Source organism: Parathielavia appendiculata (genome assembly GCF_033297405.1).
Source record: "Parathielavia appendiculata strain CBS 731.68 unplaced genomic scaffold N657scaffold_11, whole genome shotgun sequence".
Classification (NCBI taxonomy): Eukaryota; Fungi; Ascomycota; class Sordariomycetes; order Sordariales; family Chaetomiaceae; genus Parathielavia; species Parathielavia appendiculata.
Genome location: NW_026944230.1, coordinates 452,349 through 471,269, shown reverse-complemented (window position 1 = coordinate 471,269; position 18,921 = coordinate 452,349). Strand labels below are relative to the sequence as shown.

Below are 18,921 nucleotides of genomic sequence, written 5' to 3'. Positions count from 1 at the left end.
GTCTTGTCAATTCCCGTGCTCCAGGAACTGAAGAAGTCGTTCTTTTCCAAATCGGCAGGCTTCTCGAGGTCAATGAGATCCTTCTCGGTCTCCTCGGGCGGTTGCGGCGTCTCCTCGATAGCCTCCTTCTTCTTTTTCCTGTCCTTTTTGGAGATGCCAAGAGAGCCCCAGAAGTCGTCCTCTTGTTTAGGCTCAGGCTCTTCATCTTTCCCTATGCCCTTTTTCTTCTTCTTCTCCTTCGAAGTAGACAAACCCCATGCGTCATCTTCATCCTTAGCCTCTGGCTGAGCCTCAGGTTCCGGATCAGGCTCTGGGTCCCTGACCGGTTCCGCTTCCGGCTCCGGCTGATTCTTCTTGCCCTTCTTCTTCTTATCCTTCTTGGAAGCAGCGAGGCCCCAGAAGTCATCATCATCCTTCTTTTCCGGCTCTGCTTGCGGCTCCGGTTCTGGTTCTACCACGGGTTCAGGCTCTTGGCCCGGTTCTGCTGCGGGTTCAGGTTCAGGCTCTTTTGCTGGCTCTGGCTCTGGCTCGCCCTTCTTGCCCTTCTTCTTTTTCTTGTCCTTTTTGCTGGAGCTGACACCCCAGATATCCTCCTCTTTTTTCTCCGGCTCAGGCTCCAGTTCCGGCTCCGGCTCAGGCTCCAGTTCCGGCTCCGGCTCAGGCTCCGGCTCGGGCTCCGGTTCAAGCGCCTTGGGAGGCTCAGGTTCGGGCTCCTTGAGCTTGTTCTTCTTCTTCTTGTCTTTCTTGGATGTCGACGTGGTAAGGCCCCAAGGATCATCATTCTTCTGCTCAGGCTCCTTGACGGGCTCTGGTTCTGGTTCGGGCGTGAGCTCTGGCTCCTTGGGTGGATCTGACTCCGCGACAGCGTTCTTGCCCTTCTTCTTCTTGTCTTTCTTGGACGTACTAACGCCCCAAATATCTACTTCTTTTTTCTCTGGTTCTGGCTCGGGCTCGGGCTCAGGGGCAGGCTCCGGCTCCGGCTCCGGTTCCGGTTCCGGCTCGGGCTCTTTCGGGGGTTCGGGCTCGGCCACCGCATTCTTGCCTTTCTTCTTTTTGTCTTTCTTTGTGGTTACCGCTCCCCACGCGAAGTCATCCTCGGCTGGCTTTTCCTCAGCCTTGGGTTCTTCCACCGGCGGAGGAGGCGTCTCGTCCTTCTTGCCCTTCTTCTTGCTCTTAGTGGAGCCAAAGGTGCCCCAGAAGTCGTCGTCCGCCTTCTTCGCCGGTTCCGGCTCAGGTTCGGGTTCAGGTTCGGGCGTCGGTTCCGGCTCTAGCACCTTGGGCGGGTCGTCAGCAGCATCCGTCTTACCTTTCTTCTTCTTAGATTTTTTTGTTGCCGAAGCGTCCCAGCCCCACGGGTTGTCTGTGCCATTCTCTTCAGCCGCCGGTTCGGGGTCAGCTACAGGGGCCGGTTCCGGTTCCGGTTTGGTTAGCTTCTCCTCCGGCTTTGGCTCTTCTGTAACACCCTTGAACTTCTTTTTCGCGCCCCAGAAGCCCCATGGGTCATCTGCCGCCTTCGGCTCCTCGGCCTTCGGCTCCTCAATAAGTGCGGACGCTCCCTTCTTTTTCTTGCCCTTCTTAGTCGTCAAGGCAAACCCGTCATCATCTGGCGAGGCGGGCGGCTCCGGTGCTGGGGGAGGGGGTGCGGGAGTGGGTTCCGGGTCAGGTTCCGGATCCCATATGCTCTTCGTCTTGTTCTTCTTGCCTTTTGCTGTTGTGACGGAGAAGCCGAAGTCTGCATCCAAGTCCTTCTTGGCCTCCTTTGATTCGGCCTCGGCGGGTTTTGTTCCCTGATTGTTCCCATCAGCCTCGTCGAGGGCGCCGAAGGAAAAGCCAACGGTGGTCTTCTTGGTCTTGCCACTGCCAAGGCTCCAAGAGTTGACCTCGGGGGCAATCACTTCTTTGGCCTTGGCCGCAACCGCTGACTTGATGCTAGAAAATCCCCAGCCGCCCCACCCACCGAACGGAGATGTCGATGGTTTTGGATCTGCCGACGCAGCTTGAGAATCGAGAGAAGGCCGAGGGTTCTCATCCAGCTTGATTTCCTGGAAGGAGTCGAAAGCCCCCGATCCGGATTCAACGGTAGGTAGTCCAAAATCCGCGGTCGACTTCTGCTCCTCTGCTGCAGGAAGAGGGTCTGCGGCGGCGCCACCCTTGCCCTTCTTTTTCTTCTTGGCGGAGACGGTGAATTCTCCCCAGGCATCCAGCACGGGTTCTGCCTCGGCCGGCTCCTTCTTCTCTTCGACCTTCTCCTCTTCCTTCTTTTGCTCCTCTTCTTTCTTCGCCTCCTCTTCCTTCTTATCCTCCTCTTTCACCTCTTCGTGCTTCTCGTCCTCCTTCTTATCGTCGCCACCCCCGCCTGAGTCACCACCATCGCCGCCCGCACCCCCGGCATCACCGCCAGGGGCATCGCCCCCGCCACTCCCACCGTTTGCGTTACCAGCCTCTTCCTCCTTTTTGGCAGCGTCGTCAGCATTGTTGTTGCTGCTGTTATTATTGTTGCTGGGCGCCTTCGCTGGAGTGTTCTTCTTCTTCTTCTTTGCAGCCTGTTTGAAGCCACGTTCACCGGTGAAGTCGATCTGCAGGGCGGCAGTAGGGTCGTTGAGGAGGCCGTCCTGTCGCCGTCTCCTTTTGGAACCAGACTCAGCACGACCCGCCGCGGGAATATCAGTGGTGAATGGTTGCTGGCGCCTGTGTGCATAAGAGCCGCTCCCGGTCAGGTCGTAGAGATCCGCGGAAAGCGAGTCGACATCGTCATCGAGTGACCCCAGAGCAGCCCTTCTCGGTGACGTGTGTGGAAGGATCAAGGAGTCATGGGATAGGAATTGTGCTGCCTGTGATAGTGGCGTTAGTAAAAATTACAGCACTAAATGTCCCTGGTTGTTAAGTAGAGCACCAAAACTCTCCATTCTTACCCTGAGGCTGGCACACAACTCTACCCAGATTCGCGCAATGAGGCTCAGTCTTGTCTTCAAGACGGCTTTGTCCACGAACTGTCCAGGCCGCTCATCCCACCCAATCGACTTAGTCGCCTTCGTCGAATGTCCGGGCGCTGAAACCCCGTGGACAGAGCGGGACGGCCATGTCTCGAGAGAGTTTGCGACTTGGGCTGTGGCCATGATGACGATCGTATGAGTTGACAGCACATCGACTGGCGCTCGTCAGACACATGTGGTGCTGCGGTATCTGGCGGTCGCGAACCAGTGATAGCGGGTCGAAAAATGGCGATTGCGATGTACGAAACCGCGTGCGGGCGAGTCTCGAGGCGAGGGTTTCCCGAGAGGGTGTTTGTCCGTTTGTCCCCGTCTGCGCGGACGCCTCCGACTTAAGTCCCTGTTGATGTTGCGGTCTGAAGAAAGTCTCTCAGAAAAAAATCCCGGCCGCTACACCAAAACCGCCGCCCCTTTCCGGGGAGCTGTTTCCTGCAGCTGCGAGAAGGGGATTCGTTCGACCACAGCAGATGGCTGCGTGACTGGGGCCAATGGTCGGCCAAGATCTGGAGGACACGCGCTGCGAAGATGGGGATTGGCGTGTGTGTCCAATGCTGGCCGTGTCGTGCCACCACACCGCCGGCTGTGTTCCTGTTGGAAGTTGGCTGTCGCTGCCTCGAGCAGGTGGGAACGTGATAAAGGCAAAAGAGGAAGGCTGCTGTTGTAGCTCGGTATGAGTGGCCGGATTCCGACGGTCAAACAAAAAGGCGGAGAGTCACCTAATGAGGTCTTCATGCACGGCCGCGAGTACCCTGCCGTACGGATACACCCCCCCCCCTTCCCTGGCTCCGGCTCCTGCAAGCACAACGGGCGGCAGCGGGACGCAGTGGCTGCAGGGATTTTGCTGTTGATCAGTTGCGTAACTAACAACCAGGATGCAGGGAGCAGATCAACAGGGAGAGTTGCTCTGGATGCTAGGACAATCAACGTGTCAAGATCCTGTCAGAGTCTTTCCAGACATTGGACTTCGCCCTCTCCTCACATGGCCTTCTCCCCTGCCTCGTCTCGCCAGCACCCGCTGCTCAGGTGTGTCATGTGGGGTAAAATACCGGCCAGCCAGCGTCCTGTTCCAAGTCAACTACCCACCCTCCGCGACGAGAACATTTTGCGGATGGCTGGTTCAGGGGCCTGCCATTGGCCGGCACTCGCCAGGAATTGCAGGGATGCATTGCAGCTCCAATCCCGTTTGGGATGAACAGCTCGTCTAGTCCCGATGCTCGGGCCTTGCCGGCGCTGTAATTTTCTTCTCAGTGTAACGATTCACAACAGCGGAAGCAATGCAAACTCAGGTCCTTATGATCGTACGCTCAGCGATATTGTGAGCTTTGAGATCGAGGGTGCCCAGGCTCATTTGATTCCTTGATTCAGGTAATACCGAAGGGGCTATGGTAGCAGCATAGGGAGTTGCTGGGCATGATTCAAGCATGTACCGGATAAGTTCCATTTAGACAGCTCGGGCATGTAATGTACAATACCCCGATCCCCGATCTGGAGCGCAACGTTGCCGCCATTGCTGGACACCACTCCAGGGCCGCGTCCTGTGACAGAACGGGATGAGCTGTGACGACAGTTACCAGGCGGTGCTAGTGGTCGAAAGCAGATATCTTGCGGCTGCAACCTGGCCGCCGTCTCTGATACTTCCCTTCCAAGAGAAGCCTGTGGGTTGTGACTTGACAATGAGTGCGGAACAGCACTTTCTGACTCGATCGTTCGGTACACCAGGGTGCCCAGCGTGAACTCGCTGGCATAGTATCCACGGGCAGGCCATGCGATCTCCAAGCTGCAGAACACGCGACTGGTTTCAGCGAATCGTCATGGCCAGTCCACGACAGCGGGTGGTACCGCTACGTCGCAGCTGGGCAGCCATGCGCCGCAGGTGTCGGCTACAGTACGCCCTACACGTACTCCGTACTGTTGCCGCAGCGCCAGACTGGATGAGGGTATCGTCTGGTTGCCGGCGGCGGGGCATCGACGGCGACAGGGGTGCAGACACCGTCCTTGGCCCGAATCGAAAGCTGATAGTAAGAACCTGCCGTTATCCGGGGCCGAAATGCAGCGCACTTGACAGTGTCGTTCTATACAAGATTCTTGTTCTCGATGTAGCAATGTGCAGGCTCTGGCACTCTTCATGATATTCCTGTTTTCGAGAGTCGTTGGCTCTCAGTGGAGGTACCGAGATGCCCCGCGACTGTCTGACTTTGGACCCTGGCCCCACCAAATGTGCAGCACAAAATGGGGCTGGGAATGTCCTCATTGGCGGGCTGAGCGGCTTCTGCTGGCATGCTTCCTCACCGCCAGAAATCGTCGCGAACAGCAACACACAAGTGGCCAACATCTTCGGGAAAAGTGGAATACCGGAGTACTTGCGCGAAAGCTTCACCTCGACGCGTCGTTTGCTGCCCAGCCGGATTGCTGCGGCCAGACGTGGGCAGCCAATCTGTTCGAGGCCTAAGCAGGATGTCGACTGAGATCGGCCCATCCCGAAGCGCCAGTCGTGGTCGCTGGTCAGGGACCCGGAGTCGCCAGGAAACGATATTCTCTCATAAGGGTTTATCTTAACTCTAGTAACCTTCCTCGTCGCATACCTTAGCGACCTTGATCTCATACGGACGCTGTGTACGGCTTCTTCCGTGCTGGAGCGTGCGCCGGTTGAGGTTTCATGTCATTTTCAGTCTCGATAATCTTACCCCACTGTCTGAGTTGATGTCACACCTTTACCTGACCTTGCTTGACCGGACAAAGGAAGTGCCTCTTTGCAGCAAAGTTCCGACTTCAGACACTTAATGTCCCAACGCAGTTCGATAATGTATGACGTGAAACTTGGGTACTTCTTTCCGATTGTCTAGAATCTGATAACTTCCCCCTATGCCACTTCAATTCTGTGCAAACTTGGCCTTATCAAGACCGCATCACAACGCTGCACTATCTTGCCCGCTTCATCGAGTCCGGCACTTTTGGAGTGTTTGACGAGACCCGACCAATTACCAGTCGCATGGGCAGACAAAGCCTCCTGACAAAGACATCCCCGAACTCACGCCCTGCGCTCTGTCCCCGAGGCGGACCCAGGGGAATCCTCCTGCTTCGGAGCACATCCGTCATATCAACAACCAACCACCCGGGAGTTAGTGTCGCCATCGAGCCGTTGTCATGTCGCCGCCAGAGCCCTATACCGTCATCACCCGGGTCCCCATTCCGGCCTCTCTCTCTCCCGCGACCGTCCTCGCAGCCCTGCAGACATACGAGGCCCTCATCACGCCGAATCCTTACATGGACCGATATGAACGGCTTCTTCTCGATGCCCACGGAATTGCGGCCGACTCCTTCTTCCGTTCTGACGGCACGAATTTGCAAGCCTTCGTCGTCTACGACCGCGTGCCCATCATCCCGGGCGTAGGTTCCTGGGCGACCAAAGAAGTTGCCATCCCCTGCGTCTTTCAGAGCTTCGAGCACGGCGTCCGGTGCTGCGCTCGCGCGCAGGGCGGTGTTACTGTGAGGAGCAGCTATGAAGTGAGGCGTCGCGGGGAGGTGACGGACGGTCCCGAGCTGGTGGTGGCCGGCCCCAGTGATGAAGGCGACTATGAGCTTGTTGACATATCTAGCATCGAGTGCAGCGCGCTTGTGAAACCGTTCGTCAAGATGCGTTTCTCGAGCGCGCACTCGGCGCTCCTCCAGCAGGTCGTCGGCAACCTCATGAAGTCGGGGCGGGGGAGAACCGGTGCCGCCCACGATGCAGGCCAGTAACCGACCGACGAAATCAGGGGTTGTTGGCCCCTGGGGGATACCCGTGGTGGGTCCGTTTCGGGAGGGTCTCCTGTATGTACTTCTACGAGATACCCAATGCTTTCTTTATACGCGGTTTCTTTCGGTCTCTTGGGTTCAGTGGTGGCCTCGCTTGTTATTGGAAAACCAGCCCTTTAATCACGGTCAGAACTACACTGCAAGTATTGACCACGCCATTCCACCGCCCAATCCACTCGAACCCGCTCGCCATCAGAGGGTATACACCAACTTCACACCGCTGACCTTACCCTCCTTCATCTCCTTCAACCCAGCAAGCACCCCGTCAAGCCCCTTCCCACCGCGATTCATATCCGTCCTCGCAGGCTTGACCTTCCCCTGCGCCAACAACTCCCTCGCCAACTCCCAAAACATCTTCCCAAACTCATAATCCTCTTCACTCCCGGGCACCGTCCCGCGCCATTCGAATGCATCCCCAAAGACGGTATATCCCAGCGTCCACCCGTTGCTCACCTTGTCATTCGCCCCTTTGACCACAGCATCGACCAGCCGCTGAAGCGACCGATAGCGGCCGGGGCGGGTCCTGCTCAGCGCGGCGGCGCAGAGCCGGGCCGTCTCGGGCGTCGCGACGCAGTCCCACGCCAGCGTCAGCGCCGCCTCGGCGTCGCGGCTCCACGCCCGGATGTCTTCCACCACGCCCGGCGACCGGTAGTCGAACGCGCCGTCGGCACCCAGCGACTTGACATAGTCAAAGTGGGCCGGCGAGCAGGTCGTCACGACGCGGTAGCCCGAGAGGGCGGCGAACTGGATGCCCAGGATGCCTGTGGCAGTGCTGCCGCCGTAGATGAGGATTTCCGGAGGTGGGTTGTTGGGGGTGGTGGTTGCGGTGTCGGTGTCGGTGTCGGGGTTGGGGAGGGGGAGTTGAAGGGCTTGGTAGAGGCCTTGGCCCTTTGGGGGTTCGTCAGCAAGGGTTTTTCCTCAGGTCAGGAGAAGAAAGGGACATACCACCGTGGTGATGCCGACACCGAGCGTTGCCGCTTCTTCATCGCTCACGTTGTCGGGGATCTTGATTTGCAGGTCGCCCTTGGCGATGATGTATTCTCCAAACGAACCGACCTCGGGCCGGAGCTTGTTCGCGCCGTGGACCATGCCGCAGACGCGGTCGCCCTTGACGAACGGCTTGGTCACTTTGGGGCCGACGGCTTCGACAATGCCAGCATAGTCGCAGCCCGACCGGGTGCCGATTGTGAAGTCTTGGTCCACGTGCTTCCAGTCTGTAGGATTCAGAGCAACGGCTGTGACGCGGACGAGGATGTAGTCATCGGGCAAAGTTGGAAGTGGCACTGCCTTGACCTCAGCTGTGCCGGGCTTGGTGATGACGACAGCTTTGATCTCGGATGGGGCCGTCATGATGATGATACTTGGAGAAATTATTGGTTTGAGGCGGAAGGGAAATTGGGGTTTTTACAGGATGATGTGTGGTGCGGTGGGAACAGAAAGCAACTGAAGCACTTGGAGAACTCGGAGACTGAAGCTGTGATTAGGTTCGCGCAACCGGGAGAGCGCATCAAACTCAATATATACGTGTTATTGACATGCATCTGCCCCTCCATGGTCTGGGAATCAACGCAGTCGCCGGCGTAGATATACGGCCGAGACGGCTTCACTCGAACTGGAGTCGGCTCTATGTCAGAGCTGGCAGGGACGGCGGCATGATTAGTAATTGCTCAAGTTATTATCGCCGACGCAACCGAGAAGATGTTGCTCGGCTTTGTCTGGCTACCTTATAAGTGGGCAGCCGGACATGTTGAGAAAGTCCCTTCTACAAATCGACTGAAGGATGAAGTAACCGCGGCCGGGACCCGCTGTTTGGGGTCCGCGGAACTTTCTAGCAGATCTTAATTGCCCCTATAAGATGGGCTATGTCACTTATACAAAAACAGCTGTGGTGTACTGTACGGAGTTGGCTTTCCAAGACCACCGACCAGCTATCTGACTACATTAATGAAGACAGAGAACGCTCACTTCCTGGTTGTGAAACATCTGGCAAAATCGCTTGACCAAACCGCGGAATCGGGTCAAAAGGGGCCATGCTTCGTGAACATGGCGAACAAGGGCAGCAGATCCGTGACGGGTTACCCAGACGCTGCGAGCTCGGAGGATCTTTGGCCCCCAACAACATGTAACCAAGCATCATTCACCTCGCTGTCCCTCAATAAATAGCGTCAGAAGATCATATCGCTCTCAAAAAAATTTCAAGAAGCAACATAAAATACGAAACGGCCAAGATGGGCTTCCCTCTATATAAGGCACTGCAACCGCTCTACAGATTCCATGTCCAAGCAAGTCCCTACAACACTCGCTATTGCCCCTGCCCTACCCAAGCACGGTAGCCACCTCTGTAACCCGCTAGACGAAGAAAACCATACCAGCGTAATTATGGACATCATCGTCGACAAGTGTCCATCCAAAACGGAGTAGCCAAAGACCACGGAGAAGGTGAGAATTTCCAAATAAAAAGCCAAGGATAATGTAACCCAAGTAGAGGTATAAAGCTGACGAATGCCCATGGCCATCCATCCAAACCAAAGGGTTCAAGAAACGCCGGTAACCACCCGCCGAGAAATGCGCCCAGTGAACTCGGTTGTTGCCCATACCAAGGGCCTGTCAGATCATGGACGGAAAAGATATAACCCAAAGGGGAAAAAAAGAGAGCAAGGAGAAGAAGGTCTCCCTTGCGAAATGGTCAGCGCCCGCCATAGTCACTAGCGTAGCCCATCTCGCCAAAACCCTCCTGCATCCCTCCCGGGCCAAACCCGGTCCCCGGCCCACTAACATAACCCCCGTCGTCCGCATCATCGTAGTCGCTCGCATCAAAACTACTTCTGCCGCTCAGGTCATCCTCCATGCCGCTGCCGCCTCCCATGTCGGCCGCCGACCAGTTCATCTGCGCCAGGGCAGGATACTGCGCCAGCAGCGCCTGCGGCAGGGCAATGATATTCCCGCTGGCGTCCATCGGGTACCCGCCTGGCGCGTTGGGGTCCATGCCGGGCGGCAGCATCACGCCACCAGAGGACTGGAACCCCAACCCCTGGGCCATGGCCTGCTGCCTCTGATCCTCGTCCCACTGCCGCATTCTTTCCGAAATCTCCTCGTCCAGCAACGGCTTGATGCATATGCGGCCGGCCTCAGACCGAAAATGCCGGCCGAGCGCATCGGCGCGGGCAAACCTACGACCGCAGCCCCACTGCCCGCCCCTTTTCAGGTCTCCCTTACAGACAAACTTCTTCTCGCCCGAGTGAAGCCCCTCGTGCCGCTTGCGGTCATGCTGGCGCGCAAAGGCCTTGCCGCACACGGTGCACACAAACGGCCTCTCGTCGGTGTGCGTGCGGAGGTGCGACCGCAGATTGTACGCGCGCGTGAACCGTTTCGGACAGAGTGTGCACTGGAACGTGGCGGGGTGCTTCTGCACGCGTTTTGTGCCGCCGCCGCCGCCGCCCTCGCCCTGGGCGCCGCCGTTGTAGTCCGGGTCCACGAGGCGGAGCGCCATAACGTTGTTGGGCACGGCCGACGTAGACTGCCGTCTCCTGCTCGCCGACGCCGTGCTGCTCGCGCGGTCCAGGGGAGAGAGAGAGCGGGACGACTCGGACCGGGCGCTGGCGGCCGAGTCAGGCGAGAGACCACCAGCGGCCGAAGCACTGCGGTGGACGCCCAGGAGCGCGCCGCTGCTGTTGTACGGGTCCGTAACCGCGCGGGGTCGCTGTATCCTCGGGCGCCCTGGGAAGAACAGGATGTTAGCGTCTTACACAAACTCGTTTAGACCGGCGCAAAGCTAGCTGGTACACACCTCGCTCTGGTGGTGTCAATGAATCCACGTCTAGGCTTTTTGGTGGCTGCAAGCCGCTGTTCACAGCAGTGGGAGCAAAATCAATGTTTATGGATGGTGGGGCCGGCATTCCCTGCTGTTGCTCCGGAGACTCTTGCGGCAGTTGCGGGAATGCCTCTTGAGGAGGGCCTTGCAAATACGACGACGGGCCGAAGCCGTTATTCTGTGTCTGCAGCATGAAGTTGCCCTGCTGGCCGATTTCGGGCATCTGTTGGGGCAGTATGCGCGGCGAGATGGCAGGGCTGTGCGAGGGGCTCCTCGCTCCATGGCTGGGAGTGTGCGTACCCGTGCCGGAGATGCTGAAGTTTGTTATTCCGTGCAGCTCGTCAAACAGCCCGGCATCTTGTGGTCGCTGCATGGGAGAATGGCTCTGATCGAAATGATCAAAGGTATCTGAGCTGACGAGATGGGGAGACGGCGCAGCCGATGAAACGTCCGAGTACTCTGAAGCGCTTCGCCGGTGGCCTTGGAACTGGGGGCCGGCGTGCGTCCAGTCTATTTGCCCCGGCAGCAGGGCCGCCTCTGGACCAAGAGACACATTTCTCGAGTGCCTTCCGAGCGGCGGAGAGAACTGATGCTGGCTGAAGCGGGGGGAGTGCTGGGCGGAACCGGGTTGCTGCGGATCGGGGTTCAGGAGGTGAGGAGGGGTAGGGGTATGATTTGCCTGCGCCATCATGTTGGGCTCGGGGGCGGAGAGTTGCTGCTGGCTGTCGGTGCCAAACAGCGGTGCGTTGAACTGCGGCTCGCCAGGGGCAGGCGGGAAGATGGTGAAGTCGGCGTCGCCAAAGGATGGCGCGAAGAGATTGGGCTGCTGTTGCTGCTGAGAATGCGGCGGGAAGGTGCCCGGGCTCGGAGCGTCAAATGGGGAAGCTGGCCTGATCTGACCACCAAAGTCCTGCGTCAAGTCAAAACTCGGGATAGTGGATGGGTTCGCCAGGCCGGGCTGGGTGAAGGGCTGGGGGGTAGATTGCTGGCTGTTCAGGAAGCTGGCGGCGTTGCTGTCATAAGCCGCAAAGTCGGGCTGGGCCACGGAGAACTGCTGGATGGAAGGGTCAACAAGGCCGACACCGAGACCGATAGAGGAGGCACCAGCTTCATTCGGATTAGGGAAGCGGGCAGGCGACGGCGACGGGGCTTTCCTTATACCCCCACCGGGAGATGTGGCCGAGGGCGATCGCCCGCGGGCCTGGGGATGCTGATGGTCCATGTCCGTCTGAATAAGGTACTTCTGTACGTGCCGGGACCACTCGATCGAGTAGTGTACACAGGTACTTGGGAAACGTGATGTTGCTGTCTTTAGAACGAGACGAGGCAGTCTTGGAGTCAGCCTTCCCAGGCCGGGGGCAGCACTGCCACGGGGAGGCTGTGCTCTGCGAGTCTGCAACGACGACGCGCCCGGGATTCGCGGGTGTTGCAGATGTGCGCTGGCACCTATTCCCCCGCCCAAAAGAACGCAAATGAAATGATCCGAGTCGGTCTGCAAAAACTTGAACTGGGTGCGGCAATGGGGAGAAGGTGATGCTGCGCAATTGAGCGAAGGTGTCGTAGCCGCCGTGTCGCTTTCTCCTCTTCCAAATGAAGATGCGAGACGCACAGGCGTGGACTCGTGGAGGGGTCGCGGGTGAGTGGTCCCTGACTCCTGTAGGGCTCCAGGGTGGAGTCGGCAGGAGCCTAAGTGGATGGGTCTAGCGTCGGTGGTAGCCAATCAAATCATTTTTGGCTAGCTTCATCAAGCAATTTGGGCAGGCGTGCAATGCATAAATCGGCTCTCCATGTCTCACTGGCTTCACATTTCCTTGTCACAACCGCCACAATGCTTGTTGGACGAAGCCAGACATCTAACCTATCCACACGTTGTTCGCTGCCACAAGAGTGCTTTAAATATAACAAGCGCGCTGCCCTGTACAGTGACCCCAATGCGACCAGTTGGGGCTTCTACTTGTCATGAGAGCCAGCCACAGTACGTAAGTTTAAACATGTGTCTCGGTCTGCAACTGAGCGCTCACTCTCGAGCTGTGAACTGAGTATGGACTAGCGGTGGGCATGCCCAGGTATTTGCCTGCTTACTGGGCGATGACCAAGCCCTTGAGCGCCGACGCTGTTGGCGTGCTTCGACCTTCCATCTTCCGACTTGCATCTTAAGCCCAACATGCGCATCCTCCTCAATGCCATCACATGGCTGGGCAGCAATTGCGAAGCGACCGGTATCTCCACCGGAAACTCTAGACTGGACCTTGCGGCCTGGACTTAGACGGATGTCTCCGAAGATATGAGCAAACCTAAAACAGAAACGGCAACCTATGGAGTAGAACTACCGGCTGAACGTCGGTTTGCGGCTGGACCAGTCTATGGAGTCATACGAGACAGGGTAAACGCTTGCTTGGTCCTCCTCCCTTCAGTTACCTCAGGTGCCTTACATCGAACCATCCACGAACCCTCCTCGAGAACAAAGCCGGTGAAAATCCCGCAAGCTATCTCAGCTTAATTGTAAGCGCCCACCAACCTCGCCAGTTGCCCAGTTTGTGTGCAATGGCATCTCTCGCGGCGTTTACCCGCGTGTAACCTACAAAGTTGCCGTGGCATCTGCAGCCCTACGCGTAATTGAGCCTGTGATCTGTTCGCGTGAAACGGCACGGCGCTGGGGCTTCACATTGGCCGCACCGACCAGCCGCCAATTGGTAAGTACCCTGATGAGTAGGTCCCCTTCAATGCCGGGCTTTGCTCGGGGCCACCTGGGACCTTGCGGGTCAATGTGATGGTTGGGAAACGAAACCTGTGAACTAAATAGCAATATAATTCGAGAGAACGGAAAAGGGATTCGAGACACCTGAGTCGACCAATATCAAATTTGGTGTCCATTCAGAGACAGTATTCTACCTGGTAGTGATGCCTGTGTCTACCAACGCCATTTTGTAGCCCGTCCAAGGCCTGTAAGAACCCTGTGTATCCGGAGAGGAGAGGGTATCTTGTCTATCCAATCTCGATGCTGCCGGAAGACGCTCCGAGTTCAAACAATAGCTCAACCGTTAACGCCCTAATAGAACCAAGCATGAAATATGTCAACAGGGCAACCCCAGTGACAGGTTCAACCGATGACCTCTTCCCGCTCATATCCAGTCGCTTTCAAGGCGGCGTCGGCGTGGGGCTTCCGCTGCTCTGACCCGGCCTTGTAGTCACTCACAAACGGGTTTGGGTCTTCGACATGATTCAAGTTGCTCAGGGTATGGTTGACGCCGCGGTGGACGGCCTCGTCAGCCCTGATGTAGAGGATGAGGTCTTTCATGGTCCGCTTGCCCTCAGGCATCCGCCAATACTGCACGGCAATTTGCGGGATCTCAAACTTCGGGTCCGACCACTTCGGTAGGTCGCCATTTTCGATCTCTTGGACCAGCCGCGTGTACGTGTGGACGGCTTCCTCTTCCAGGTAGCCCACGAACCGGTGGGTGATCCGGGGCGAGATCAGGTAGCTGAGGAACATGGCGTTGAAGAAGACGCCCTGGGCGCCGAGGATCATCGTCTTCATGAACCAGCCCGGCTCGGCCATTTTGGTGAAGACGAGCAGGTGCATCCGCTCGTTGAACGACTCTTCGAGGAGCGTCTCAATCCAGCCGTTATCCCTCTTGAGGCGCCGTAGGGAATGCAAGTGGCGCAACATGCCTCCGACCATCCCCGGCACTCCGGCAATGGATTCGAGGAAGATCACTCGAACGAGCTGCGAAGGAGAGGACGGGTTAGCCCAAATCACAGCAACATGAGTGGGATAGGGAGCTCACCCATTGCGCCTCAGTCAATGGTTTCCGTGCGGCCACGGCAGTAGTAGGGTTCTTCATGTCGACCTGTTGATCGCGCCCGACTCCTGTGGCAAGATCGGTCGCCCATCTGTGACCCCGTTAGTTCAGTCATGCTCGTCGACAATCTGTAGCATGAAGCTTCAAGTCACGTACCTAGCAAGCCGCACGAGCTTCCAGGCTAGCCAATCCCCCACGGTCTTGGGAGGACGATGAGCCGGGGTGACGGCGAGCATCTCCTCTTCGGTGTAGCCGGGATGCGGCCATGCTGGAGGTGTTTGGCGGATATAGGTTGTCTCTTTGGCCGGAAAGATATCACGGAGTTGATTGGCGTTTGTCGTGGAGAAGCTTCGTGTGTTTTGAGAGGACCGGCACCGCTGTGCTATGGCAGCAATCCGGATTGTTGCAGGATAGCCAAGCCCAACTGTATGTGCCCGGTACAACAAAGGGATCACCGCACGGGTGAGGTGTGCTGCTTGTTTTGAGCAGACCTTTTTGCTTGCTTCGAGGGAGATCATTGAATGGTAGGTATCTATGGCTGTTGTTGCAAGTCGCGATGTACTTGGTAGATGGCTATGATGTCTGGTGGGATATAAGCGCAGGCTTATGGTTATTGAAGAGAATGTGTCTCAGGGGCTTTATAACACGAGTGGAATGAGCCATCGTAGAAAATAGTCAGGAATACGAAGGGCCCAAGGCCGAGTTCGTCCGGGCAAATGACAAAATCTGACAAGCAGGAACTGGCGGACTCTGATCCTCTTTGGTCCGTTTTGAGGTCCAGCCAGAAAGCAGGGCGTTGATTCATGCTGGAGACATGCGCTGTGTCAATGGCTCAGCTGAAAGCTTGGCGCTTAGACCGGGAACTTTCGGATCCATCATCCCAAGAAAAGAAATCGCCTGGTGCTCGCTCGTGGTCGGCTCCGTTTTGTTCCGCCTGCCGTCCTAGCATGAGCCACACAGGTCACGGGATGCTTCCTTTCCAAACCAATATCGACACTTTCAACTGTTCCAGAATCTGAGATGGGATGGCGTGCACGCTGCAATTTCGAAAATGCCCTCGATGACGAAAAGGTACGTTTTAGACTCCAGCCACATTTGGGCGGCTGTCGCCTATATTCCACCGTCTCTCGTCGGCTGGGGTCGGCGCGGCGATTTTCAAGCCGCGACCGCCCACGAGTACCGAAGACCGCGGATCGCATGCGAAGTTTTGAATGACCTCTCGCTCAAGACGCCTGTGGCCAGCAACCTAGAGGGACTGGTCATAAACTTTGCTGCCTCTTTCCGCTCTTCTGACACTTCACTCTCACTGAGTGCACCGAGTCCGCTCGCGAGGGCTTGGGAGCCCAATGTGAAACATGTTTCGTTCTCCCTGCACTGACCTGCAGCGTTTCAGTCTCCAGATGCATGCACGTTCCCTTGTCGAAACTGAGATCGGCGGGAGAGTTCGAGCAACAGCCTGGAAATCAGTCTTTCAATCCTCTTCGACTTCGTCTTAGTAATCGACATGAAGTGTTATTCTGTTCATCCTTCACATTTGCAATTCCTTCAGTTTTTGATCTATAAGTAACCTAACCTTTGTGCCGCAGCGCTAGTCTCTTGCTTCATGCATGTGACCAGCAGAATAAGCCGGCCTATCATGAGGAGGTCGAACGGCTTCGTTCTCTCGCCATTGAGATGGCCTCCATGACGGCGCTCAGCCGGTCCCACGCCCATTGGTCCCGCTGCTGCACGCCAATGTAGTCCACCATCAGCACGTTGGGCCAGTGCTCCGGGTCCATGCCGTTGACGCCCGCCCAGTACAGCGACGGGTTTGTCGGCTGGATGGCAACATTCTGCAGACTGTAAGCCGTCGTGGCCACGGCCGAACCAAGTTACCTTACTCGGTCCGCTTCTGAATCCGTTCTTTGCTTCCGGGTCAGGCTCCTTTCAGTCAGTGTACTGTGACGACAATCGCGCGCCGGGTTGCCAGGTAATATCGTAGTGGGATACTGCAAGTACGCAAGCTAACCCACACGGCTGGTTGAGACCGTTTCAGCATGAGGGGCCTGCGACGATGGTGGGGAGATCCTGTGGTTGGTGATGGGTCACGCACACCATTTCGTCGCCTCACCACATCGCCCATTGGCTTCAAAGAACCTGTTGGCTTGAAGTGATTGCTTCTTGCCGGCCTTATCAAGGTTCCCTTGATTCCCAACATGCAGACCGCCAACTGACGGCGAACCCCGCAGCGCGAGATGGTTGTCTGACCGCGGGACACGACCGACGCATTGCAGGAAGTATATAGGATCTGCACCGGCTGCTATCTATTGGAGTCGGAGCCGATTTTTCTGGGCGTGCGGCATCACAGATGGTGCTGTCGTCATTCGGTGCTCTTGGCTTATCGCGGCCTGTTAGTGAAAAGAGTGCAGCTCCCGATGTAAGTGCCCGCTTTTTGCAGCACCCTTCAGCTACTTTTCTCAACCCGATCCTCGCGACCCTTCCTCGTCTCATTTTCCGTGGATGACACCCACGCGCTGCCCGGCACCAAGTTAATTTGTCTAATCTCTCAGTCCTACCTAGGTGATGTTTATGTATCCAGATCCACGGCGATGGTACTGCGCTCTCGTCTGATGCGGCTGATTCCGACATTTCGCCTTGCAAGAGAATATTTGAGTTGGAGCCCACACACAGAACCTGTAACATGGAGAGTTCACGGCACGTGGGAGCCATCACCGTGGTCAATCTGAGCGACGTCTTCAACCAAACGCTGGTTGACAAGATTAATGCAGTGCCTGGTTTGAAGACCAGTACAGGTTAGTAGTCTCTTCATTTCGATTCTTGAAGTTTTAGGACATTCCCGGCTCTCTGCCTTGATGTTCCCACCCTTCGACGAAACCACAATCCCATACCATCCCAAAGAGGTGTGGGGTCAATGAACACAGCAGACTCCATACCACCGTTACATTAGACAGCCCACCTGGAAAGCTTGTTTATTGACACCTCTCGACTAGCTTTCCTGACCTTTCTTCGCGCCAACCTCGTCCTGCAGCACTCAGCAATGTCCTCAAATGTGTCAACGCCCATGCTAGGGCCACAGACCCTCCCGCCTGTCCCGTCATCTCCCCTGGCAACCCACCCACCGCAAGGGGTTCTAGACGACGACGACATTCCCCCGCTATCCCTCGAAATCCTGACGGCCCGCGCCGACAAAGCCGCCGCCCTCCGGCTGGTAGCCGACAGCATCGCCCAGCAGCGCCAACAAGCCGCGTTCCACCTCGTCTTCCACCCGCTCCCGCTCGCCGCCCTCATCGCCGCCCTGGCTGCCATCTACCGCTACACCTGGGCGCAAAACACCCGCCACGACCTCGGCACGGCCCTGATGCTGGCCAGCAGCGCCTGCATGACCTACCTCCTCGCCATCCGCTACGTCACCTCGGGCTACCTGCGCGCGGCCGAGGAGCTTTCTTGGGGTTTCATCACGAACCCGTCCAATGGGGAAGAGGATCTCGTTCTCGGCACGCGGTACGGCGCCGACATCATCGGCGCGCTCGTGCTCCGGCTGGAACCGTCCGAGGACAACCTCAGGCCCAACTCCAACGGCAGCGGCGGTAGCAATAGAAGTCGAAAGTCGCACAGCAGACAAAACAGCTTGAAGGGGAGGAAGACGGGGGGGACGGGCGTGATTCGGGCGTGGACGACCAGGCTGCGGTATCGTGGGCGCGGGCTGGGCGGGGACATGCTCCGCGAAGCGGTGCGCGTGACGCGCGAGCGCTGCGGGCGGGACGCCGAGGTCGGATTCGCGCGGGAGCACGCCAACAGCACCATGGTGCTGCCCGAGATGTTCAACAGGCCATTCCGGAAGGGGGAGATACGGGCTTCCAGGGCGCTGGAGAAGGTGCTGGCGGAGTGGGACGGTAGGAGGAGGTGAGATGAAGTTATGCGTGTATGTGGTGAGAGAGTGAGATAGAGAGAGAGAGAGAGAGAGAGAGAGAGCGCGAGCGAGCGCGCTGGGTTGGGTTGGGCCTGTCAGGTGGACGAGACTGTCTTCTTGGTTGGGAATGTGTCGGGGTGCCTGGAGAGCTGAGGGACTTTCCATGCTGCCATCTGGTTCTGATATACGGCTCTCACTGGTACTGGCATCTTGGTCTTTTACGGCGTTACTCAGGGACTGTGGGAGTTGGCGATAATGGGCTTGGGTTGGCTTGCCGGTCGCACTTTCTTTGGAGATACCAGATAGACATTCGCTAAATGATGCCTCGGGCTGGTGGCTTTGTAATCTCGCTTATTGACTCTTCCGCCGTGACATCGAACGCGAGCAACACGACTTGTTCTCATTACAGACAACGATAGCCAGTCTCTTGTCGGCTGCACGTTCGAGTGACCGCCCATGGCTATTTGCGTACGGTTGGTTCCCTAGCTTGCTTTACCCCCTCCCCCAGGCTGCAAAACACAACCCGAAATCCCTTTGCCTGGTCTCTAGCCCGCTTAAACCCAAATGCTGCAAAGTACAAGCCCAAATCCTTCTCCCTGGTCTTCCACATAC

At 57.2% G+C, this 18,921-nt stretch overlaps 6 protein-coding genes across 6 annotated transcripts; 2 read left to right on the top strand and 4 right to left on the bottom strand.

Annotated features, from left to right (window-relative positions):
- Nucleotides 1-5,870: 5,870 nt before the first annotated feature.
- N657DRAFT_622997 (uncharacterized protein) lies at nt 5,871-6,728 on the top strand (the record flags this gene model as incomplete). The annotated part of the gene is made up of 1 exon (XM_062790671.1): nt 5,871-6,728. Exon 1 carries the CDS (start codon nt 6,135-6,137, stop codon nt 6,726-6,728), a length of 594 nt encoding a protein of 197 aa, XP_062645384.1. The 5' UTR covers nt 5,871-6,134.
- Nucleotides 6,729-6,831: 103 nt separating this feature from the next.
- On the bottom strand, nt 6,832-8,546 carry N657DRAFT_622996 (GroES-like protein). The gene is made up of 2 exons (XM_062790670.1): nt 7,731-8,546; nt 6,832-7,673 (listed from the first exon to the last, which is right to left on the bottom strand). The coding sequence occupies exons 1-2, from the start codon at nt 8,133-8,135 to the stop codon at nt 6,978-6,980; spliced, it is 1,101 nt and encodes a 366-aa protein (XP_062645383.1). The 5' UTR covers nt 8,136-8,546; the 3' UTR covers nt 6,832-6,977.
- A 925-nt stretch (nt 8,547-9,471) lies between these two features.
- On the bottom strand, nt 9,472-11,818 carry N657DRAFT_635635 (uncharacterized protein; the record flags this gene model as incomplete). The annotated part of the gene is made up of 2 exons (XM_062791355.1): nt 9,472-10,502; nt 10,573-11,818. The coding sequence occupies 2 exons, from the start codon at nt 11,816-11,818 to the stop codon at nt 9,472-9,474; spliced, it is 2,277 nt and encodes a 758-aa protein (XP_062645382.1).
- Nucleotides 11,819-13,696: 1,878 nt separating this feature from the next.
- On the bottom strand, nt 13,697-14,917 carry N657DRAFT_577708 (alternative oxidase; the record flags this gene model as incomplete). Its single annotated transcript, XM_062789264.1, has 3 exons — nt 13,697-14,323; nt 14,385-14,490; nt 14,556-14,917. 3 exons carry the CDS (start codon nt 14,915-14,917, stop codon nt 13,697-13,699), a joined length of 1,095 nt encoding a protein of 364 aa, XP_062645381.1.
- Nucleotides 14,918-16,033: 1,116 nt separating this feature from the next.
- Nucleotides 16,034-17,027, bottom strand: N657DRAFT_682682 (uncharacterized protein; the record flags this gene model as incomplete). Its single annotated transcript, XM_062796506.1, has 2 exons — nt 16,034-16,231; nt 16,995-17,027. 2 exons carry the CDS (start codon nt 17,025-17,027, stop codon nt 16,034-16,036), a joined length of 231 nt encoding a protein of 76 aa, XP_062645380.1.
- N657DRAFT_111870 (uncharacterized protein) lies at nt 16,772-18,554 on the top strand. Its single transcript, XM_062785786.1, has 3 exons — nt 16,772-16,815; nt 16,949-17,191; nt 17,390-18,554. Exons 2-3 carry the CDS (start codon nt 17,080-17,082, stop codon nt 18,304-18,306), a joined length of 1,029 nt encoding a protein of 342 aa, XP_062645379.1. The 5' UTR covers nt 16,772-16,815; nt 16,949-17,079; the 3' UTR covers nt 18,307-18,554.
- The last annotated feature ends 367 nt before the right edge of the window (nt 18,555-18,921 follow it).